General features: G+C 39.2%; 1 protein-coding gene across 2 annotated transcripts in view; it reads left to right on the forward strand.

Moving 5' to 3' along the window:
- TMEM156 (transmembrane protein 156) overlaps nt 1–24727 on the forward strand; it is a 40145-nt gene extending 15418 nt beyond the window's left edge. The window contains exons 2-7 of one of the 2 annotated variants that reach the window (XM_023636873.2): nt 1155–1424; nt 4000–4260; nt 7265–7384; nt 9410–9493; nt 22244–22346; nt 24138–24727. In XM_023636873.2, the coding sequence (XP_023492641.1) occupies nt 1155–1424; nt 4000–4260; nt 7265–7384; nt 9410–9493; nt 22244–22346; nt 24138–24150 (851 nt within the window). In that variant the 3' untranslated portion in view covers nt 24151–24727. 2 annotated transcript variants of the gene reach the window in all.
- The last annotated feature ends 1098 nt before the right edge of the window (nt 24728–25825 follow it).

A 25825-nucleotide genomic window follows, 5' to 3' on the forward strand; every position in this document is an offset into this window, starting at 1 on the left:
AAGTATTTTCATATGCACTATAACACTTGATGCTGCCAGAATCCCATGAGGTTAGCAGGGTCTAGAATTATTATCTCTCTTTTGCTGATGAGAAGATAACACTCACAGAGACTAATTGTCCAAGCATCTTGGCTAATGGCAGATATAGCACTAGAGTCTTTGTCTTTTGTTTTGAACTCAGTGTTCTTTCTATTATACCATCATTTCCATACCTGATGTTTGCCTTCAGACAAAAATAAAAGTTATGATGTCACCCTGTTAAATTGCATCTTTGGAGGTCCAGGTAGGTTGACTAATGGCCACCCAAAGATATCAGGTGCTAACCCCTGGAACCTGTAAATGTTACCTTGTGAGGAAAAACGGTCTCTACAGCTGTGATTCAGTTAAGGATCTTGAGATGGGGAGATTATCTTGCATTATTCTGGTGGGCTCTTAATCCAATCACAAGTGTCCTTATAAGAGAGAGGCAGTGGGAGATTTGACACAGGCAGAAGAGTAGAAGACAGAGACAAGAGGAGAAGGCAAATGATCGTGTAGCCACAAGTCAATGAATGCCAGCAGGCGCCAAAAGTTGGAAGAGGGACAAGGAACAGATTCTTCCCTAGGGCCTTCAGAGGGAGCGTGGTCCTGTAGACACCTAGATTTCAAACCAGTAAAACTAGTGTTGAACTTCTCGCCTCTGGAATTGCATGAGAATAAATTTCTCTTGCTTTAAACCACCAAGGTCGTAGTTATTTACTACAGCAGCCCTCAAAAACTAAAACAGAGAAACTGTTCAAGTTTGCCATTCCTTGTTCAACTCCTTGCAGTTGACTTGAACCTCTATTTTGGAAGAGATAGATTCAGGGGAACCTAAGGGTTATCCATTAAAACTTTTCCAGAAGAGAGAATGGCTAAAATGCTAGGGTTTCCGAGCACTGCTCTAGAAGGACTTCTGTTCTTTGGAAATTAATAGGGAATGTTGGCAAATTTTAAAAAGAAATATTTCAATGGAGTAGGTATTGTTAATTCATGTAAGAACAAAGTCTTGTCACTGATAAGCTGAAATGTACTGAATTTGCCTCAGAAAAACTGTGAGCTTACTGTGTATTTATCTGAATGCCCAAAACTCAGAATTTCACAGTAAAGAAAGTTTTCTTTTTTTTCCTTTATAGGAAACATCTTGAAGCTATCATGTCTGGAAGGGTGTTTACAAACTAATCTCACCTATTCACTCTCCTCCGTGAACTTGTCCTTTGTGACTTTCCTACAACCACTAAGGGAAACTCAGACTATTATGGGAATCTTTCTAAATCACACCAACTTTCAAAACTTCACCAGGATTTGCCAGGACTTCACGAGTGAATTTCAAATGTGCTCCTCATGTTTGGTTTGTGAGTCTAAAGGAGATATGGATTTTATTTCTCAGGAACAAACATCAAAAGGTACGTGAAAAGGGAAAGTAAGAATAAAATTTATTAAGGATAAATGACTTTATTCTGTTAAAAAAAGTATTAATGATATATTCCAATTTCAAGTCCAGTGGCACTGGAACTCCTGGTGGTGTGGCTCTTGATGAGTGATGCACAAAGCTTTGGGATATCACTCATTCTTGGTTTACTTTGATTTATCAAAAACACAATATGTATTCTCAAAATACATCAAAATGCCACTGTAATTCATATACCTTTGATGGGTAAAGGATTATTTAACATGCTGTCTTCAAAGATATTGAATTTTAAAAAAATGAACTGAAAAAAGTGAATTAAAAATATTCTAAGTAGAGGCCAGCCCGGTGGCTAAGAGGTTAAATTCACGTGCTCTGCTTTGGCGGCCTGGGGTTCCCCGGTTCGGTTCCTGGGTGCGGATGTAGGCACCTTTTGTCAAGCCATGCTGGGGCAGGCGACCCACATACAAAGTAGAGGAAGATAGGCACAGATGTTAGCTCAGGGCCAGTCTTCCTCAGCAAAAAGAGGAGGATTTGCAGCAGATGTTAGCTCAGGGCTAATCTTCCTTAAAAAAAAAAAAATCAAAGTAAACTAGCAGGTTCTCATAGTAAAATCACACTTTGATTTTCCAAGGAGTCATTGAATCTTTGATGCATTTGTAATTACTCCTGCCTAACATTTATCCATGGTATACAATTGTCTTTTCACTTGGCTACCTATCCAATGAGCCTCTTGATGGCAAGGACTTTGTCTTTGTTCACTATTATATTTCTATATCTTAGAATAATGTCTGACATTAGGCATTCAGTAAATATTTGTTTAATGAATGAATGAACAAATAGAAGAATATGTATTATCTGTAGTGCCTAACTGAACCTTGCATTTATTATGAGGTCAGTATCTATTATTTAATTAAATTGAATCAATTTTTTGATTAAACCAAATCGATCTTTGAAAAATTATTCATTTACAGTCATAAAATATACTAGTGGCCTCAAGGCCAAACATCTGATTTATTGCTTACACCTATTTAGCAAGACTGCTTCCTGTATTGCTCTATATTGGCATTTTTTCCCTTCTTTCTGAATGGGACCAAGATTTCTTGGCGTTGACTTTAGATGAAGTGCAATATAGATACGTCTTTTCTTCTCTTCTTATTCAAGTAGTGCTGTGACTATTGCAGGGTTCTGGGTCAAATTCACTAGAAAGCAAATTGGGAAAGATACCTTTATGATAATAGAGAATGAGGAAATGTGTTAAGAGTTGGTAGCTCACAGATGCTACTTCTCTGCCTCCTTGAAAAGCAAAAGCAGTTCAGTGATAAGTTATCCCAGTTGCTATGGCTGTGTAACAAATCATCCCAAAACTCAGTGGCTTAAAACAACAGCAATCATTTTATCACTTCTTTTTTTTTTTTTTTTTGGTGGGTCAGGGTTTCAGAATGAGCATAACTGGGCATTTCTGGCTTGGAGCATTTCATGCTATTGGAGTTAGACAGTTACTGGAACTAAAATGGAGGGGGCAAGAGGGGCTAGAGGCAGGTGGGCATCTCTCTTTTAATGTAGTCTCAGAGTTTTCCTATGTGGTCTCTCTACTTGGGCTAATTTGGTCTCCCTCACAGCATGGTGGCCTTGAGTTGTTGAACTCATAGTTGTTCAAGGCTCCAATATTAATGCTCCAAAGAACAAGGCAGAAATTGCTTGACCTTTTCTGGCCTCGTCCATTCAGTGTCACTTCCTCTGCACTTGATTGGTTACAAGCAAGTCACAACCCTTCCCACCCAGATTCAAGTAGAAAGATATTAGACTCCATCTATTTATGGGCAGTGGCAAAGTGTTAGGTTAACATGTGTGTTATGGATTGAATTATATTGAAGTCCCAACCTCCAGTATCTCCAGAATGTGATATTATTTGGAAATAGGGTCTTTGCAGATGTAATTAGTTAAGGTGAGGTCATACTGGAGTAGGGTGGGCTCATAATTTAGCATGACTGGTACCCTTACGAAAAGGGGAAATGTGGACACAGACATGGAGACAGAGAGAAAGTCACGTGAGGATGAAGGCAGAGATCAGGGTGATGCTTCTGTAAGTCAAGGAATGCCAAAGATTGCCAGGAAACCGCCAGAAGCTAGAGAAGAGGCATGGAATCAATCCTCCCCTCATAGTCCTCAGAAGGAAGCAAACTTGTCAATACCTTAACCTGGAATAACTAGCCTCTGGAACTGTGAGACAATACATTTTTCTTCTTAAAGCCACCTAGTTTATGGTACTTTGTGACAGCAGCCCTAGTAAACTAGGATAATATGAAATGGGAAATATTATCGACAATTTGGGGGAATACAATCTGTCCCACAAGTCACCAGGGAAATGTCTGTATTTTCTTTGAGATGCTCTGGTTCTATGGTTTTCACAATCTTAAAAAATGTAAGCCCTTTAATCATTATTTTTAGTGTAGGTAACTTCTTGTTTCTACTTTTTTGTATAGGAGGGAGGAGACTTAGTTCTGAGTTGTATATGTTTTCTTACCATGTATTACTATTTTGTGAATAACATTTTCTTAATTTCTTCCTAGTTCTTATCATGAAAGGATCAATGGAAGGGAAGACAAATGATTTTCATTCACCTTGTCCACATTTTAACTTCACTGTAACTCCTACAGTTGACCACATTGAGGAATATAACCTTACCTGTGATCCAAAAACCCACACTAGAAGCTCAGCAATCATGGAGGAAGATCCTGCCAAGGAAAAGTCTATAAACCACACTTGTAGATTTATGGAATACCCAAATAATTGTATACACATTACTTTGCACCAAGAAATGGATGTAAAAAGTAAGTTTTTAAGGACATTAGAGGAAAAGAAGAATCGGACGTAGACACAATTAAATAAGGGCTACCACATTAACTTCACTGAAAGTTAAATAGTTGAAGAATTTTGTTGATGAAATAATACGGTTGGAGAAAATGTTAGCCCATTTATCTGTTCATTTTTCTTTCAAAATGTGCTTCTCATGGGGCCCAGCTGTACCCAAAAGCAGAGGAGATATCTATGGGTTGTGATTTGAGGGTCACTAGAAAGACCTTGTGCCCCAGAATAACTTTTGGACATGCCTGTTAGCTGTGCTTGAAGCAATACTACCACACTTGGGTATCGAAGGGTGAGACTTGTTTTTAAATGTAAATATCTATGTACATTGTGATGTGCTATTAAAATCTTATTTTGAGTTGATTTAACATGTTGTTTCTTAGAGCTGAGAACCAGGCCTGGATTAAATGGGATTTTTGATGTAAAGCCTCAAAGATAGGCAGGGTGCAGTTTAGGCCCTTTGGGTCACTGATGACTCTGAGGAAAAGGTAAGAGCCCAAAAGACAAAACTTACCTACACCTTAATTCTATTTAAGGCTGACTAACTTCCTAGTCACCCTTTTCTGAATTACTGCAGTTGATCCTTTCTACTAAGCAGTGTGCCCTCACTTCACCCATAAAACCTATCCTTGAAGAGTATTTTGTGATGTAATCATTTAATGAGTGCCTGCTGTATGCCAAGCAGAGTGCCAGGCATTGGGGACACAGAGAGATGAATGTAAAACAATCGAGCAAGTGCATTCAGTGTGTCAGGGGCTGGGAGAGCCATTTGCTGCTCTGCTTTTTGATGTTCCGGACATATGGGAGCCTTTCAGATGGCTTAGAACACTTTCCTAAAGCTTTAATTATTTGAGAGGTAATTATTTTTGAAATGTTATACTTATTGTAGAGCAAACACAAATGTATAATATGCATGTGTTTTTAAAGTAAAACATAAGACTTCAAAGAAAGCTCTCCTGTGAGTTAGCTTGCCCAGGGCACTACAGCCTCTGCAATTAGGGGGTATTTCAAGGTATGTGTATGTGTGTGGGGAATGGGAGAGGATCTGAGAAGATCTGAACAGAGGGGTCAGTTCCCTCCGGTTCAAGAGTGAGATCGGAAGGCAGGTTTTGGAAAGGCTGCAGAGAGAAGGCAACTATGAAGAAATCTGAAAGATAAAGAGGTTTGGACTGTAGATATTAAAACTTATATTTATTTCAATGTACATTTATGTATCCATTTAATTGCTTTTTATATTTTCTAAAACATAAAAGAAAAATAAGCATTTCCATAATTTTGATTTTAAGAGAATTTATTTTTGTGCTAATAGAAAAATCTATGAATTCGAGTCAAAGTGAAATGATCGTTAACATCTTTTTTGGGTCCATATTTCAGAAAGATAACATTGGTGCACAAATACGTAGTCTTGTATTCTGGAAAAAGTATACCCATTTTGCCATGTGTACAAGATTGAAAATTTATTCATATTTTCTCTGTTGTGCAAAGACTAATCTGATCTTCTTTAAAAGCCCTATCTACCAGAGGGTGAAACTAAATTCAGTCCAATCTGGTAAATTTACTTTGAAGCAACAATTTAAACTGTCTTTTTAGATTTTCTCAGATTCCTGTCTGTTTCCCCTTGCTCTTCTCCAAGATGGCTGCAGGGATGGGGGGTAGGTTGACAGCCTAGGATGTTGGGACACACTCTTCTGGTGCTTTGGTGGGTGCCCTGGCTGGCTTGGCCCCACTTGTGCACATTCTGCTATTGCAATATAAAGTTGGTGAATGCATGGTTCTTTTTTTATAGCTTGCTCAGTTCCTAGTGACACCTTAGTCATTGGGCCCAGCTTGGCTCTTGCTGGCACTGCAAATCTTCTCTGTCGGTGAACTGCATGCTGAGTGAGGAATACAGATTTGATGGCTGAATAGCATGGAATGATATTGGGGAGGCCGAGTGCTGCCACCCCAGTCAACCTCTACCCTTTCTCTATTCAGCCTCTTCTCTGAATGAATATAGACTGCCTATTTAATGTACGTCTTCCCATGGATGGGATTTCCAGATCATGAGCCCCACAAAGACAGTCATCCAATGGGGCAAACAAGTTACACATCTTGCTAAGTTGAATAACTGCTGCCTGTGTTTTGTGTGTGAGGAAGAGGGTACATAGAGTGGCTTAGAGCACCAAATCTTAACCACTAGACCACCAGGGCTTCCTAGAGTGGTTTAGAGAGTCGGTAGGCAGTTGTGTCTTGAACATGGTGAGGTTGGCCTTGTTTAAGTCACTGATTTCTGCGTCGGGTGGCCAGCGTGTCTTTATGGGACCAAAGGAGATGGTGCTAAGCTATTGCTGGATGGTGACTATCCTTCCCACGTTGCCTTACTGTCATTTGAATGAACGAGTTTCTACTGTATCGTTATTAAATTTAGGCTACAGTAACTACATGTTTAATTAATACGTGCACTTATGTGGTCATTGTCGTCAGAGTCCCTGCAGAAAGGGGATCTGATTATTCATCTGCCCTGGCCTCTTATACGCCTCAGTCCAGCCTTCTCTCTTTATCTTTCCCTTTATTCCCCATCTACCTTACACTCATTGCATCTTTGTCAATTTGAGGACATAATTTTTGGCTGCTGGACCCAGTGCCAAACTTGTTAATTACAAATGGTTCTGATTCTGGGATGCTGCTATGTTGCAGTCTTAACCTAGTCATACAAATGATGAGTGAAACTAACATCAATGAAAACTCTAAGTGAAATTAACCCTAGAATTTTGGAACTAAATGGATCCCTGGAAGCCACCTGGTCAAGTTTCCTCATTTAATACATCAGGCAAGAATTCAGGAGAGCCTGTGACCCTGTAGGAGTGAAGATTGTATATTCAGCTTTCCACTTCAGGGAAGAATATGTGGTAGAACCCAACTACACCACTACACAGCCTCTCTTCTGTTGCATCATTTTATTGTATTTTTAAAGTATTTTTTTCTTTGCAGATTTCACTTGTTCCATGAAGATCACTTGGTATGTTTTAGTTCTATTAGTTTTTATATTTTTGCTCACCCTCGTTATCCACAAAATACTTGAAGGCCACAGGAGAGTGCAGAAATGGCAGAGTAAGTACTGAGAAATAAATCCATCATTTGGGATAATCCATGTAGTGTCAACGAACTCCTAATCTTATCTGTAGATTCAATTTTTTTTTTTAGTTCAATTTACGGTCACAAAGCACCTACAGTGTGTAAGTGGTGATTCTAGGTAATCCAAGGAATGTAAGCATAAATAAGACATGGTGTCAGCATTCAGGGAGCTTCACGTGTCTTTCTCCTACCAAGACAAGTGAATAAGGGGGGAAGAAAGGCTGGGTGAATCCGAAGGAGGTGATGGTCTGGAGGTTGAGCAGGTGCTTGGTGGAAGTGAGGGCAGAAGACGGGTAGAAATAGGGGGAGTGGTGATAAAGAATTTCAGAGTTGGAGATCTTGAGTAGAGCGACTCCAGGTGATGAGTGAGACCAGCAGTCAATCTTTAATAAGTGTGAGGGTGTCAGATTTTTGGCTGGGCTGAGCTAAAATGTGTAATTGGAAATCAAGACAGTAGGAATAAAATGTTTCATAAATAAATAAAAATATTTAATAACTAATATGACACAGGCACCTGCCTATCAAGATAGACACTGACTGTTAACTACTGGCATGGCCCTGCTGGTGTGTCCCCATGCATATACTGGCTCTACTGGTCTGCACCCACGTATATATGGGCCCTGCTGGTGGGTGTCCCGATGCATAGACTAGTCCTACTGGTGTGTCCCCACACATATACTGGCTGAATATCAGGCCTGATGGACAATTTATAACATGAGTAGTTGGTTTCTTAAAGACAGTATAAAATGTATCTCTATGAGAACAGGCTTTGGAGACAGGGGGACTTAGGTTGAAATCCTAGTACTACCACTTACTAGTTATGTGACTTTGGGCAAGTCGCTTACTCTGTCTTTTCTCTCCTCCGTAAAACATGAATAATCACCTTTACCACACAGGGTTGAGGTAAGAATTGAAATAGAGATTCTATAGAAGTTTAACACAATGTCTAATGCATAGCAGTTCTCAATAAAGAATAGTAAGTGGTATTGTGCTGGTTATATTATTTCCCAAGGCTCTTATGTCCTTTAGCGGGCAAGGCTGTGTTAGTCATTTCAGTAGGGAGAACGAATGGCTGCCTCTAGGTTTGAGTGAAGGTGCCATTAATTCTTTTGGCTAAGTATTTGTTGCAGACGTTCTGAGAGCAGTTTCATTTCAAGTCTTGTCATTGATGCCTTAGTTTACAAGGCCCTTAATGCATTGGTTAGTAACATCATCAATATTGTATATTTGTAGAAGAACCATTTTCAGAGTATTTTTATGAACTTTTCACTAGATGCTCAAAGTATGTGAACAGGGTATGTGCTATTACTTTCATTTCATAATGAAAAACCCTCTGACCCTTGGAGAGGTTAAGTGCTTTCTCCAAAGGTATAGAGCTAATAAAATGTCCGAGTTAAGACCCAGGGTTTTTCTAGTTTTGAAAATTATATTACTTTAAATAATAAGTGTTATTTGCAATTAGTGCATGGTTTTGAGTTTCTTGCTTCATTTTTCCATATGGTTACATATTAGGAGAGAGAGAAGCCAAATAGAAAAGGTCTAGAAAGAGATCAATAGTGGGGAGTGACATTAAGTTCTTATGAACATCTACTCAAATGACAGGCTTAGTGGCCTTCAAAGGCTTGCATTAAAAATCCAAGCATATAAAGTAGTGAAAATGTCACACCATTTAAGACATTGAATATTAAATATACATTAAATACCCTATATATCATATATATATAATATCAATAATATAATATTTTGTACATAAGAGCTGAGGCTTTTCATTAGAGGAGATGGCATAATGACATTTATGTTAGTGACGAAGCCATTGGTTTTAGAAAGAATCTGTATGTATTTGCTAACGGAAAATAAGGAAGAGATCTTAACGTCTTGTTACTCCAGGCCCTGTTCTGAATGGCCCATTGTCCTTGGTAATCCTTTGAATCAACATGGGAAATATCTGCTAAGAATGTGCTTGTTTATAATCTAAATATTTAATTTCTTTTCTTGGAATAGGTCATAAATACAAACCTACGTCTATTCGCTTAAGAGGAAGTGATTCTGAGAAACCTCAAACATCGAATGTGCAGGTTACTTCAGGTGAGTTCCGTGGCGTGCAAATAGAACACCGCTTCGGAAATTCCAAAGCGTCCTTGTTTCACTGCAGAGTTAACTCAAGATCGAGAGATCTGAGCTCATTTAAATTAGCTTTGTCTCTGGAAGAAAGGAGCTGTGGGCAAATGAAATCTAGTTTAATGTCTTATTATCAGGGGACAGTTACTATCAAAACTACCTCCTTAAATAATGGAAAGTTTGATTAATTGGCAAGGAGAAATTCATGTGAGTAGGCAGAGGAGAGAAGGCAGTAAGGAATAAGTCTCAGATTTATTTTTAAATGAGACAAGTTACCATTATTCCTCAGAATTGCAAGAAGAAATTGCAGAGTGGGCATGGCTTTTGCTGGAGCCTTTACTTAGCAGAGGGTGTCATTGTGTAAAGAGAACTTCTAATAGCCCCAATTAAAAAGTCCCTGTCCTCTGCAGAGAAATAGAAATGGAAGAAGGGAATCCTAATTAGAGCAAGTAAGGGGGCTGTTAGCACAGATGCGGCTGTTCGATTTCCTTCTTCTAATTGTAAAGCCTCCTTCTGAATTCAAGCTGTCAAATCATATTAAAAAGAAAGAGAGGGAGAATGTGACACGGGCAAGGGCCTCTTCATCAGAGAGAAATCATATCCTTGACTCGTTGAAAACCACAGAATTATGATTGATATTCCTCCGGGTCCTTATGCACAGCCAGTGCACAGGCACCTTCATACTTTGTGAGAAGTTAGATAAGGAAGCTTCAAGGCTGGTGGGTAAACGGTTTTCAAAAACGAAAGGAAGCCGAACAACCCCTGAGTCTCCCACTGCAGCTGCGTCTGTAGCCACGTGGAGATTTGCACGGCATTTCATTGAGGACATCGATGCCAAGGAGTTTTTAGCTATTTAAATTAGCAGGTACTCAGACCCCTAGCTTGAGGAAAAATTGGATTGGGTGAACCTAAAAAGCTCAATTAAAAAAAAAATTTAGACTTCCCACTCTCAGCGTTAGCAGTAAAATTATTAACCGACTGGTAACAATAAGTATGAGCTAAATAATCATTCAATCCAGCTAAATGTGGGAAAAGTTGATGGAAATTTTGTGCAGTGACAATTTTGTTTGATTAATGAAATAAAAATTACAGGGTTGTTTCAAATGGCAAAATTATTTTTTAAAGGGAGAAAATGGCGTTTCCCCTGGTCCCCGCTCTTATCCAGTAGACGTGCCTGACATCCATACATCAGGAATATTTTAACCTAGTTCTGTGGAGCTTTCATGTGGCCTCAGGAATCCTGGTCCTTTCTCTTTTCAAGTCATAATTTTGAGCACTGCAGGGTTGTCTGAGAAAAAGTCAGTAGTTCCCCTGTCAACCCATATAATCGGGAGGAATCACAAATTTAAAGTACTAGCTAACCGCAAGACTAACCTCTCAAGTTGTATTTACGAGCCTGTGATTTTCATTCAGCAGAGAAGCCTGTCTTGGCCAGCCTTTCCCTTTAATGGCTCTCGCTAAAAGTCTTCTTGCTTTATTACCAGGTCTATAATGTTAAGGTTTAGAGCAGGCCAAGAGGTGATGGCCTTTTTTAAAACTAAGAGTCCTTTTGAGGCTTTAGCATCTTAAAGGGAGAAAGAAGCAGATTCTTTCTTGTTATTTATACTCCTTTAATCTAAATGCAATTTTCCCCCTCCCATTATAAGTTGCTCTTTCTGAGAGAGAAATGGAAAGGAAATAATGTCTCCCTCGAGGGCCGTTTTTAAGGCCTCTCCTTGTGGTGATGGATTATAGGCGGCAGGGAGAATGTAAGGGAAAAATGTGCCAGCATGGTTCTCTGGAGAAGCAGTAACATGAGTAAAAAAAATGTAGTTCAAAGAGAGCAGTGACTATAGTTACATTCAGCAGAGCAGCTTGCTGTCGACTCTGGCTGTACTTTCCAGAAGGTCTCTCCAGTTGTTCATGTACTACAAAGTAAGTGTTGTTGCACACGAACGCACAGTGATGTAGATAGGTTCACACCCTCCAAAAGACAGGAGAGAAATAAGGACTGATTACCAAGACCCTGGCACCACACAGGGCCCGGCGTGTACTGGGGGCATAGTAAACACTGATAGAAGAAAAGAAACAAGGCTCGGTGCTGTAGAAAGAGATGTCGTGCAGAATCAAATCCCAAGCTTTTATGTGTCTAATATTTTCTTCCTTGCTTTGAGAAGCACGATGGCTTTTGTTGTCTGTCTTGGCATTAATCTACTTTGCATTTTATTTGTTTGACTATTGTCTTCACACAGGTGATGACTCTGTCTTATTCATCTTTGGATCCTTGTCCCTAGCATAACATCTGGCATGTAGTTCATGCACAATAAAAGCTTATTAAATTGCAGAAACCCTAAGGGGAAATGAGTGCAGATCAAAAAGAGAGGATGGGCAAGAAATGAATCTTGGGGGCTGGGAAAGGAGAAAATGAATGAAGAGACAGAGAGTGAGCAGAGGGAACATAATTCCATTTCATTAAAGAACATACAACACATTTTGTAGAATTGCTAAGAATATCAGAGAATAATGAGTAACGTTGACCATCTTGAAGAAGAGATTTTGAGAACTATGCAAAAGTAACTTTGAAATGTATCCGTAGAAACTGTGCTTAATGAGTTGACCACATTGGGAGACCCAAGCCAGGGGCAGGAGCAGTGGACTAGGACCTGAATCACTGGATGCAAACAATAGAAACCACCTTGACAGAGAGGAAATCCAATGGAAAATCAGTAGGTAACCCATAGAAGCAGCAGGAAGATTAGAGAATCTGAGCGTGGAAAACAGGAGTTAAGGGAGGCCAGGGAGCCAAAAATACAGCCAAAGTCACACCACAGGAATGGGTTTGGTGCGAACTCCTCTGCTGGTGTCACCACCACTGGCCGCTCCGTCTGAGCTGCCAGAGCTACCCTTAGACCACCTTGCAGCTTTGCATCACTGCCCAGGATTGCAGGTACCAAGGAGGAGTATCTGATCGACTGAGTGTGGGATACCTGCCCCTGTGGCTTCCTGCATACTTGAGATGTCCACATGCTGGTCAGTCAATAAATAAATGTCTATGACACCAGGTTTCCAGAATTAGTGCTTCTACATATTCCTGCTGCATGGGTTATTAAAGGGGTCATTTCATCTCTCCCCTCGATCAAAAATGGTGAATTCTTCACCTTTAGATATTCAACCAAAATCTACTGAACACCAGCTCTGGGCCAGGCATTATGTTAAGCCTTGATGATACAGTGGCACATCCACAGCACGGTTCCTGCCGTCATAGAGCTGACATCACTGTTAAGGAGATGCTACCTGTGGTTGCTTAAAAACTCATTAAGCGCCTTCCATATGCACAGTACTTTCACATACAGCATTTTATTTCACTTCACAAGAACCTCACTTTTTTCCTGATGAGAAAACTGAAGCTAAAAGAGTTTAAGTAAGTGACCCACAGCCAGTTCCTAGCAGAGTCAGGGTTCAAACTCAGTTTTGTCCAACAGATGCACTTTCTAGCGCAGCACTTACTGGCAGTGGTGAACTGGGGAGTCTACCGCTGCTGGCTCAAGCCACAGATCAAAACTCTTCTTGCTCCTTTACATTTAACACAGGAAACCAAAACAAGACATTTTCCCTATAAGGTTGTAGGAGCCTGTGTGAGACGATGTGAGTCATCTGCCAAGCAGCATTTCAGCATTGGCTGAAATGTCTTTTGCAGTTAATGTGGGTGGGTTCTTAAGGGACCATAAATCAAAGAGAACGAAATTTTGTTGTGAAAGAGAATTACTAAATGCCAAAAGTAGATGAGCCAGTAATTTGTATTACCCCAAAATAAAACTAACGGCAAGGTAAAATTATAATTTGCAACATGTTTATGGCCAGTGTAATAAAGACTAAGCAGGTTTCAACTTTCTGCAGAAGAGAAGATAAATTACTGGTGACCAGCAACAAAGCAAGATAACATGAGAATTTAATTTTTACTTGCTTAACTATAATATTTATGGCTTTTTAAATACAGATTTGGGTTCATAAAACAGTAAAGGTTGTAGCCATCTGCTTGGTTACAGAAGAGATCAAAATGCAAAGGGTAACTCTATATACAGGAAGAAATTCATAAGTGTGAAGAGTCTATAGGCAGAATAAGATGATTTATTCTGTTTATTCATTGAATGCCTTTATGTGACAGCCATTTATGCTAGGTCTGGAAGAACCAATGATAAAACATATGCAGATAAATGTCTTCTCCATCTTTGCACGGGCTCTCCCTGCCTGAACCATCCTGCCTCCCTTGCCACCCCCTGCAAACATCTCTTCCTCCCACTCTGCCTTCTTCTAGTTAACTCCAACCCTGCCTTCTGACCCTGGCTTCTGATCTAGGCTTAACTAACACTTCCTCAGGCAAGTCGTATTGAACCTCCTAGACTAGGTCAATTCCACTTATTACACACCCTCATAACACTACAAATCTCTCTTTCTGGCAATTATCACTGCTGCTATTATATCTAGCTATCTATCTATCTATATATTTTTTTGGCTTGAGGAAGATTAGCCCTGAGTTAACATCTGTGCCAATCTTCCTCTATTTTATATGTGGGTCACTGCCACAGCATGGCAGACAAGTGGCATTAAGCCTGTGCCCAGGATCTGAACCCATGAACCTGGGCTGCCAAAGTGGAGGGCACTGAACTTAACCACTATGCCAGGGGCTGGCCCCTGTAATCTTATATTTTTGTCTTATTATTTGATTGATGTTTCTCCCATGAGCCAGGTAGCTCCTTGAGGTCAGGGACACTATCTGATAATACTCATCACTGTGTCCCCAGCTCATAACATGGTGCACATGAGGGCACAGAGTAAGTGCCCAACAAATATTTGTCAAATAAATACAACCCGACATTGGTTATGTTGAAAGGATGGCTGCTGCTGCCTTACAAAGATCTTTCAAATACTTTTTTCCCCTAAATTATAAATTTTGATAATGCCTATCCAAAATAATGAAAGGAGAATGGCTAAACACTTCATCAGTTGCATTCCTTGCAGTATTAACACCTGCAGTGTGAATAAACTGGGAACTGAGTCAATGGCTCAGAGTTTTGGCAACTGTCTGTTCAAGGAGTTTTTCTTTAGTTTTAATTCTAGATAACTTCGCAGTCATTTATTTTTCTATCCTCATTTGATTTTCACATTGGCCAGATTTGGAGCAGATGAGCAGTTTTAGGATCACTGTTAACAATAACAGATGGAGATTTGAGCATAGCAGGGAGTTGGCACCTTGAATAAAAGAAATCTATTTTAAGCTGCCATAATTGGTTCTATTAGTCCTAAAAGGCTACTAGCTCTCTTGGGCTTGCACAAAAATGCCAATGTTTTTATGTGATGAAAAGGTCAAAATGATGCATAACAATTTTGAACTTCTGCATTCCTATGGCAGTATGAAAACACAAGTAAGACTGGAAGGGTTTTTGAAGATAGATGAGAGAACTGATTAAGAATCACCAAACCATCTGAAAATTTCCACATCTGTCTTGACTGAAGTAATCTGTGAAGATTAACTTGAATTCGTTCATCTTTGGAGAAGGTCTTATGAGGAAACCAAGCACTTTGTGGGTGATAGTTTAGGCATTTATTATCGTTGTCTCCACAAGCAGTCATGACTGAATCTCTGTTCAAAGGAAACAAAGGAAGCACTGAGGTCATCATGTCCAGGGTTAACCGTCCATTGCCTTGCCCTGCTGAGCACATGTCTGGGTTCTACTAAATTCTGAGCAGACCCCTTGAGTGGGCTTAAAAAGATGCTGCTAAAAATATCGTGTTTTGCACTTGGTAGTGCTTTCTGTTTTTCAAAGTGCATCAAAATACACCTTTCCTACCTCATTTGCCCTTACCTTTATTTTCCTCTCTTTGGCCTCGAGGCAGTCACACTAGCTTTGCTAAAGCCACAAGGTAATCATCTCGGTGGTTCAGGTGTCAGTACCCACTGCCAAACCTTTGAACAGAATGCGTGGGGCGAGGCCAGGGCCCTGCCAGGACTGGCTGCCTAGCTGCTGCCGCCCGCAAGGCCACACAGGTGCCTCACATTAGGGGAATTTACCTGGTCCAACGCTTCCTTCCGGCCTGCGGTCTCAGCCTCCTGCAATAACACATCAAGAAGGATCCATTGTGTATTCGGCTCACACTAACGGATTCATAAAACCGGGAGGCCAAGGTATTAATTCACAAAGAATAATACGATTGTGAGAAATACAGACCAAAATGCTTCTGACAGCAAACACGTGTGTCCTCTCTCCTTTGGTAGAACTATGTAGGAAGTCAAATTACAGCCAAGGCTTGTTTGGTAGGTCTTAAAGTGGATTCCTTCGCCCAACTCATTTGAAAGGCCACCTTCTCCGTTTTAGGAGTAGCCTGATTGTCTTGTTTAACACAGCACTGTTAACATCTAACAGGCGTTGGCCTGGGAATCATATCTGAAGATGACTCTGTGTGTTTGTGCTCTCATTAGGGGTCAGTTTTATAGATTAACTCTCAGAGGGCAAGCTTATCTTCCTTATCCCCAAATTCCTGGGTGGCATGTTGTGCTGCTTGAACCTGTTCCCTTTTATTAAGAAAAATGAGGCATGAGGAAGTTAAATGACAGTATTCCAGTTATTCAACACATATTTGTTGAGTACCTATTATGTGTCATGCTCCAGGCTGTGTTCTGGGGGATATAACTGTGCATAAAATGTATCTTTGTACAAAAGGAGGCAGACAAATAAACAATTCCAACAAAACTGGATACGTCACTATGGGGGAAGTAGAGGTCACAGAGGGCCGTACGTAGTATGGACACATAACCCTGTTTACTCCTCCTTGTTTTGTTTTGTTTTTAGCTGTTTTGGATTTCCAATTTAATAACCAAGTGAAATATAGCTGAACAAGTAGTTTTGGAGACAAGAATATCAAAAATTGATGGGGCAAATTCCGTTTGAGCCAAGACAGCCTGGCCAGAAGGAGGAGGTTTTAGATGTGTCTTCACTGTGGGAGATGCTCCTTGTCTTTTACATGAAAATCCTCAGGAACAAAGTGGAGAAAGCGCCTTTCAAGTTTCTGGTACTTGGTGCGAATTAAAAATCACTTTGGAAGGATGAGCTGAGGTTAGATGCCAGATGTCATAGATAAGAAGCACTTTTGAAAAGTGATAGAAATCTAAATAAAAGAAGAAGAAGAAAAGAATTATCAGAGGGCAACCTGGACACTGTCATGGACAGTGTGATGGGTGCTTTATTTGAAAACATAAAGCATGGAGTTTTATTTTTAATCAAGTTTCTACTACTGGAAATCCATTTTGTTGGCTAGATTCAACCAGGTCAAAACTCAGACTGGGGTTCTTTTTAATTTTTTAGGCTCTTCTGAGGTTCCTGCAAAAAGTCAAAGAAATGTTTGATTCAGAGATTTGACAAATTCATGAAAAAGAGTTCTGTGAAATTTTAAAATATTTCCGACTGCTTCTGCTGCTTTAACCAGTGTTGGTGAATTAATATTATTTGAAAGAAACTCTATTTCCCAGTGTAAAACTAGAAAAAAATGCCGCCCATTTTAGCCATTCTGAAGAAAGTATTAAAATGACATATATCCTATCTTTTTGCCTTTTTATCAATTTTCCAGAGGTTTTCCTATTGGCATATAAGTTACATGACTTTGGATGCTAGGAGAAACAGAAGATAATACACCCCACTAGAGAGTTACTTTGGACTAGCCATCATTTTGACAGATAATAGCTTTCTATAGTAAGTTATGGTTATACCGCACTATAAAACATCAGCAAACTGAATGAATGAGCAAAGGATGAGCAGTTTGGCTTTCCAACCAGAAGAGCTCTGTTACTTTTCTTCAATAATTATCTGCTTTCACGGATAGGCTCTTTTGATACTTTAACCTTAAGAAGAACTATCTCCAAATCTAAAACTCTGGACATTGTAAGATGCTTTGTCAAAGATTGTCTAAGCAATTATTCACATGGTAAGTTCATTCTGAAGCTTTAATGTGCATCAGAATCAACTTGGATGTCTGTAAAAATTCAGGCTCCCAGGCCTTTAGGAAGGGAGACTGTCATTCAAAAGATCTGGGACAGGGTCCTAGAACCTGCATTTTAAATTACTACCTTGGGTGATTTTCAGGTCAAGGGTCTGTTGATCAATTTATTAGTTTTCTATTGTTGTGTAACAAATTACCATAAACTTGGTGGCTTAAAAACAACATACCTTTATGATCTCAGTTTCCATGGGTCAGAAATCTGGGCACAGCTTTCTGGACCTCAGGGTCTCACAAGGCTGAAATCAAGGCGTGAGCTGGCCTGGATTCTCATCAGGACACTCTGCTTCGAAGCTCATTTGGGTTGTTGGCGGAATTCATTTCCTTAAGGCTGTATACTGAGGGCCCTAGCTTCTTACTGGCTGTGTCCAGAGTTGCCCTCGGGTCCTACATGTCCCTTGCGGACCCCTGCTACGTGACTCTTTCCATAGACAGTTTACAGCATGGCATTTTGCTTCTTCAAGCCCAGCAAGAGATCCTCTCTGACCCCAGGAAGGGTCCAGTCTCTCTTTTAAGGCTTTCACCTCATTAAGTCAGCCCCACCCAAAAGAGACTCCCTTTTGAATAACTCAAAATCGACTGATTTGGGATGTTTATTATGATTGCAAAATGTCTTCATCTTTGTGTAACATAATCACAAGAATGAAATCCTATTCACAGTCCTGCCCACACTCGAGGGAAGAGGATTACAGAGGATGCACTGCAGAGGGTAGGAATCTTGAGGGCCATCTTAGAATTCTGCCTACCACAACCACCCTTTGAGAAACACAGATTTAAAAAGACAAAAGTCACAGACTCCTAGGAACTTTTCAGTCTGAGACAAACAGGGCTGTTGGAGGTGGTCCCATAGCTGTGGTTGGTACTTACTGACAATAAAATAAAATAAAGGATGCTAAGGGGTTCTAGTGCAATGCCTCTGTGTAGAAGAGAGCAAGGAGATGGGAGCTCTGCATCCAGGGAAAGACTGGTCTCACTTTTCCACCTTTTCCTGATCAGTTGGAAAGCTTTGTCCTTTACCCCTTAGAAGGCTAAATGCTCTGTAAGAAGAAAATCTAACTTTGGTGGTTATTATAGCATTTTCGTAGGAACGGAAGGGCCCTCAATGTTTGCTAGAAATAGCCTCAAAAAGGCATCTATTCCTGCCTCTTAAGGAGTAGTTGCTATCCTGATTTTTAAAATCTCTAGTTAAGATGGATGATTTTCTGGAAAATTTTACAAAACAGGACACCAGAAGAAATTAAAAATCCAAAAAAACAATTATCATAGAGAATTAGAAAATTTGTTAGTTATCCCTCAAAAGTAATAGGAAGAGTAGTTCACGGGGGAATTTTACTAATTTATAAAAAATAGGTATTTCCAATGGTATTTAAACTATTATAGACCATAGAGAAAAAGGACATATCCTAATTCTATTTATGAAATAAATATTAATATTCACTGTGTCTAAAATGAAACCATTGGGCAATTTTATGTATATCTACACAAAAATTCTAAACAAATATTAACAAAGAATCTAGCAACACAGTTAGAAAATATATATGTATAACACACACACTCATCCCTACTATGATCAAATGGGGCTCTTCTTCTAGGAATAAGGGAACAGTTCAGCATTAGATCTATTAATGTCACTCATTATATTAATAGAACGAAGGGAAGATTGTTTGATCATCCCTGTAGATGCTAAAAATGCATTTGACAAAATACCATACCCATTCTTCATAAAAACTGCTAATAAAAATAAGATGAATAGGTACTTCTTTAACATGATAAAATACATCCATCTCAACCAAAAACCCAGAATCATGCCTAACAGGGAAACACTGAAAGCATGCCTAGCTAAAGCCAGACATTTTCAAGGATGTCCACTCTCGCCGCTTTGTCTACCATTGTCCTGGAAGGGCTAGTCAATACAATTAGGGAAGAAACAGAAATACAAGGTTTACAAATTGAAAGGAATAGATAAAATGATCACATATTTTGCAGATGGTAGGATGTGTACATGGAAAATCTAGAATAATTCCCTAAAATGCATCTTAAAAAAAAATTAAGTGAGGGGCAGGGTATAAAATTAATATAAAAAACCAACAGCATTCACATATTTAAACAACCACCCGTTAGAAGATACACTGCATTTAAAACAACTGTAAAAAGATAAAATAACTAGGAATAGACTTAATAAGAAATGTGTAAGATCTTTCTGAAGAAAACTTTGGAAAAACGCTCCTGAGAGACCTACAAATGACTTGAACAAAAGGAATGGAATATCATGTTCTTGACTAGGAAGATGAATATATAAAGATGCCAATTCTTCCTCAATCAATAAGTTCCTTTTAATATCCCAATGAAAAATAAACTGTCAATAATAGCCAGGAAAAAATTGACATAGAATAATAAAGAGAAGCATCCATTCCATCATGGCACTGGTACATAAGTAGATAAAAATATCTAATGAAAAGTTAGAAAGTTCAGGACTTTAGCAAATGATGAAAATGGCATATCAAATTAGTAGGAAAAAGGGTTACTGAATGAATGATGTTGGGACAACTGAATAACTATCTATGGAAAAAAAATGACTTTATCCCAAGCTCGCATGCTAAGACTAGGGTAAAGTGCAAATGGATCGATGATTTTAATGCAAACGTGAAACCATAAAAGTAATAGAAGCACAATGGTAGAATTAATTCATAACCATAAAGCAGGCCTTTCTAATCATGACACAAAACTCACCTACACAAATTGAACCGAATAACGCGAAAAAGAACGTACACAGCAGAAACCGTCAGGGAAAAGCTATTTGCAGTTCATCTCAGGTAAACAAACTTTCCTCGTATGTAAGGAACTTCTAATAAATGATGAAAAAAGACAATAACCCGGTAGGCAAATGGGTTAAAGATGAGAATGGACTGTCTACAGAAAAGGAAATACAAATGGATCTTAATCATATGAAAGGGTGTTCAGTTTCACTCAGAATAAATTCTTACAAAAAATTTTTTTTTGGTATCTACTAGGTCCCAATTGGCCTTCTGGGGATAGGAGACACAGCAGTGAACCAAACAAATAAAGATCTCTGCTCCCACGGAGCTTACATTCAGATGGAAATGCAAATCAGAGCTCCACTGAAATGCCATCTTCATCTATTAGATTGGCAAAAATCCAGAAGTTTGACATCACACTCTATGGCACTTTCATGCTTTCCCAAGGCAAATTGAAAGGCTAAATCAGTACAACTTCTATGATAGGTAATTTGGCAATAGCTCTCAAAGTTCCAAATGTACAAGCCCTTTGAGCCAGCAATTCTACTTCTAGAAATTTATCCTATAGATTTACTTATATAGGAGAGAAATGACATACGTACAATGTTTATTGCTATTGTGTTTGCAATATCAAAAGATTAGACACAATCTAAATAGGAAGCTGCTTAAAGACATGATGATACAGCCAAACTGTGGAATACCAGGAAGTTGTAAAAAGGAATGAGGGAGCAGTTATGTGGAAAGATCTCCAAGACACATCGTTATGTGTATATATTTATATAGTATGCTACCAATTGTGTAAAGAAGGACAAAAATAAGATATCCATATATAAATATAAATCCATCATCTAGCTATCTATCAATACACAAAAACTAATAACCTTGGTTGCCTGTGGCAGAGGAAGGGGAGAAGAGAAGGAAATATGTGATGTGCTGGGAAATGGCTGGGAGATGGGGTAAGAGGGAGACATTTTGCTGAATATGCCTTCACAGTTTTTAAATTTTTAATCACGCAAATGTATTCCTTATTCAGAAAATTAAATCCAAAAAGTGTTTTTCTTACTCAAAATTTTTCTAATTAAAAGAATAAAATTCCGAGAGAAGGTTTGACAATATTTCTATTTTGGTAACCTATAGCAGTGTTTAATCATCTTCATGGACAAGCAGCATCACATTCTTGATGACACAAATCCTCCTTTTTGATTTCTCTTCTTCAGAAGCAACTAACCAAACTTCTTTTTAAATTATAGGTCACCTCCTTTCCATCTATGCTCAGGGCTGTGTATGAAAAAAGTAGAACCATCTGTGAAGCAAAACCCACACACATTATGTAGAACTCAAGTTTCAATATAAAACTAGAGAAACAAGACCCCAGACCCCAGTGGATGAAAGAGATCCATTATGCTATGGATACGAAGTTTCATTTCCTATCTTGAAGTCAGTTGAAGATAATATTAGAAGTCACATAGTCATAGTAAAGGAAGACAGATTAGACTTCATCTAATTTGTAACTTTGCTTCTTGGTAAAATTGTCCCTGAAATCAAGGACGTTGTTAATATTCTTCTCAGGGACACACTTCAACAATATGTAGTAGAAGGAAATCTTTGCAGTCTTCAAACTAAAATTCTTTTCTTGCTACTTGATATTGTATTTAAAAAAATTTTTCTCTTCTTTGCTGCTCCTTAACTATGCTTCAGGGCTTGTGCCCAGGAAGTGGGGGGAGAGGAGGAATGAAAGGAAAGAAAGACAGCTAAGAGAAATGAGTTAAAGATGTCAGATTTGTAGGCAGGAAGTTTAGTGAGTGGCAGAAACTGCCAAAATCCTTTCTAGATGTAGAGCGTGGTTCTCCACCACATCAGAAAATATTGTGTCTGTTTTTGCATTGCTGTTGACTAAATATGGACTAAAACAGTTATCCTTTTTAAATAGCAGAGACAAAGCAGAGGCTGCCCTTAACTCAGATCAAGGAAGTGCTTCCTCCAATACCAGAACTAGAAGTCACTTCCACAGTGCATCAGCAAAATCAGTGTACACGGTGAGTGCTGATTTGGCTTTATTGACGGTTTGACTTTATTCACTATAAATGCAAATAGATCCAAGGAGGTATAGTTTACCCCCAACTGCATTTCTATCTGGGTGTAGGAGATAGAAAGTGATGAACTTGCAAGAACAGTCCATATACATTAAGTGACATGAAATAAAATCACTCTTTCCTCCAAGGTCTAGGAAGGACCAGTAAACTAATCTCTTAGCCTGTTAAACTCCATCCCTTGGCACTGTTTCTTGGGGTTGAGTCATAATTCTAGCAGGCCAGTCGTTGTTTCAGTCAGAGCATGAGAAAGGAGAGAATGTAAATTTGTAAAGCAGAACTACTTACGGACCCTCAATTACTGAAATAAAAAATTCCTCTAAATTTAACATCTGGTGGTTTAGATTAATGCACATTGATTATTCTGGTCAATGATGGTATACTCAAATTGAATAATTTGAGGAGAATTTAATAAAGGGCCTATTAAGCCAGCATGTGGGAAAACCAAAAAGGAGAGTGCAGCACCCTAGGACTAGTGACAGTAGGGTGCCACAACTGTCCCTAAGACTAAAGGGGCAAAGAACTCAGAGAGACAGAGCCAGAGGCAGACACATGCACACACATACGCACACAGACAGAATATGTGGGGAGGGCTGCCTGACCGGAGATGTGACCTTCGGTCAAGGGACACCACAGCCTGTGGTTGCCCTGAAGAAGAGAATAAATATCCCAACTTGGTGGTTCTCCTTCTCCGCCATGGGCTAGTGCTTCCCATTGACCAAACCCAACCAGAGCCAGAGGACTGGAGCTGGATGGAGGCAATTTATATAGACTGGCTTCCCATGGCACCAAGCAGGGTGGGGAAAAGTGGAGAGCAGATCTGGAGAGGCAACCTAAGGGATCCAGCATAGGAGGCTCAAAATGTCAAACTGGAAACTAACTGCCAAGAATGTGTATGTTGAGGACTTAGAGGGAGGCAGGTCTTAGTGCTTGGGTCTTAGTGTAATCAGGGTCCGCTGTTGGCTCAGAAACTCCTAGGTAGAATATAACGTCATCATATCATTGTTTTAATGAAATATTACTGGGTATTAAGCTTGATACCTCTCATTCTGGTCCTCATTCTGGGATGCTCAACCTTGCATGTGAAGAGCTCTCCTTTGTTCATTCACCAAATACTATTTGAGCACCTACTGTGTGCCAAGAATTCCGCCACTCACTGGCAAAAGTAATGTGCAGTCAGTGGAGGAATCAGATTAGGGAACCCCGAGTTCCTACAGATGGTCAAGTAATGTGATAGAGGTATTCACAGGGGACAGGGGAGCATAATGGAGAGACCCCCTCACTCAAAGGACATGTTGCCTAGCATTTAATAGATGTTCAGTACACATTTGTTGAGTGAATGAATAAGTCCCAACTTCTCTGTCTCTCTAATAGAGTCATGGAATGTTATAACCCAAAGAAACTTGAGTGAACACATGCTTTCATTTTATAGAAGTGGAAAATAAGCCGAACACACTTGCAGTGGCAGAGCCCAGAGGAGACACTGCGTTTCTTAGGCTGAGAAGTTTATTAGCACTAACCACAATCTCTTCTTAGGTCTATAATGGAGGCTCCATTGCATAACACAGGGTTGGAAAGAGGCCTTAATCAGTGACTTTAGGGAGTTTTTTGGTGTTTTTACATGACACAGTTTTAATAAATGGTTTTAAAATTGTTTTCTGCTAATTCTATTCAGGTAATACTTGACAACATTTTTGTGTGAATAATATTTGCCTTTTTTTTTTTTTAAATCTTCAGAATATCCTTTTGAATTGCTCTGGACAACTTGGACTGAACCCTTTTGAGGAATATTCAATTTTATTTTGAGAATGAGTAAACTGGTAAATATTTGGGTCCAGCTGAAGATGCATAATAGGAAACAGTAGGAATGCAGACTGGTTGATGAACACTAGTTCAAGAGCACTCTTTTGACCCAGGAGATCAGAGGAAGGAGAGTTTTTTCAGGAAGCCATTATGAGTCATGGAAAACAAGCTGATGAAACCCATGGAAACAGCAAGAGAACACTAACTCTCCTTGTTTATCCATCATTATGCAGGCATACCTCATTATATTGCACTTCACTTGTATAGCTTACAATAACTCTAAGATTTCGATTTTGAGGAATCAAAAACAGAGTCAAGGATGAAAATCTTTTCTCTCATTGGCCCACATTGCAGATTCTGATTTGACAGGTTTTCAAATAGACCATTTCTATCCGGCAAATTGCTTCAGAGAGCCTGGACTGTTTGTTTATACATTTGTTTAGATTTATCAATCTTGTCTCCTTTTGGCACTGGGATGTTTAAAAAAATTCAAAGATGCCAAAATAAAATGAATTTAACTGAAATATTGGAATTTTTAAATCTAACAGCAAAATGTTTCTCTGATTCTTTTGGCTTTCGTATTTTTATAGCTTTCATTGATGTGAAGAATAATTATAGTTATTAATTACAATAAAAGTACATATCATCAAAAAGCAGCTCTTCATATTGAATAATATAAAAATACCTTCCCAGAGTTAAGGAAGAACTTAATCTCCTGGCTTCATTATATAGTTAAAATTGTTTATCTGAGTAGATTTCTAGACTTGAACTGCAGAGTCAGATTTAACCTTAAGAAAACAAACAGAAATGAATGTTTCAGCACACAGAGGTTTTTCTGGTACTCCATTTTTTGGGCTAGATCACAAACTGAGATTCTAATTGTAAGGTTTAGAGATTGAAGACTTGGCAAAAGAAATTCTCCCAGTCTCGCTTTTTCTTGTCTGTGTATCCCTGATTAATAGGTGAGTCAGGCTCAGGTCTGGGATTATTCAACAGGAGTTTAGGGGTGCCACACTCTATAAGGTATGATACAGTTTCTGAGAAGCCAAATTATCTTTTCCTTACAATCACCCATTCCGTTCAGACAAATGGCTTGGAAATCCATGGGAACTTGGCTTACAAAAGGCATAAATTAAGCTCAAGTTCTGTTAAATTGTGGCAGCTTCCTGGAAGCTAATTTCCCTTGTTTATTAAAATAATAGACTTTAACAGAAACTGTGACGCTTTCAAAGATGTAGATGGCCTGCTGTCTGCCCACAAAGAGTTCACAGTCTGGTAGAGGAGACTGGACATGCCTACCACAGGTTGTAATGCTAGACACTGCAGGGTGAGATCAGCTCATTTACAGGCTCCACGCTTCCTGCTGAGAATCCATAGGCCGAGAGAATCGTCTCCTGCTGGGGGTAATCAGGACAGGCTTCTCGAGAAGTCTGCTTTGGAGCAGGGTCTGGAAGATGGCTTTTCCTGATCTCTCAGGATAGGTCAAATCTCCCAAGTGTACACTTTCTCAGTCCTCATAGCCCTTTTCATATCTGTTATTTACAATTATTTTCATGGTTATTAATTAGTGTCTGCCTCTCGAGTCCGCTTCTGCTCACCATAGTATCCCCAGCAGCTGGTAT

This window comes from Equus caballus, chromosome 3, assembly GCF_041296265.1.
Source record: "Equus caballus isolate H_3958 breed thoroughbred chromosome 3, TB-T2T, whole genome shotgun sequence".
Lineage (NCBI taxonomy): Eukaryota > Metazoa > Chordata > Mammalia > Perissodactyla > Equidae > Equus > Equus caballus.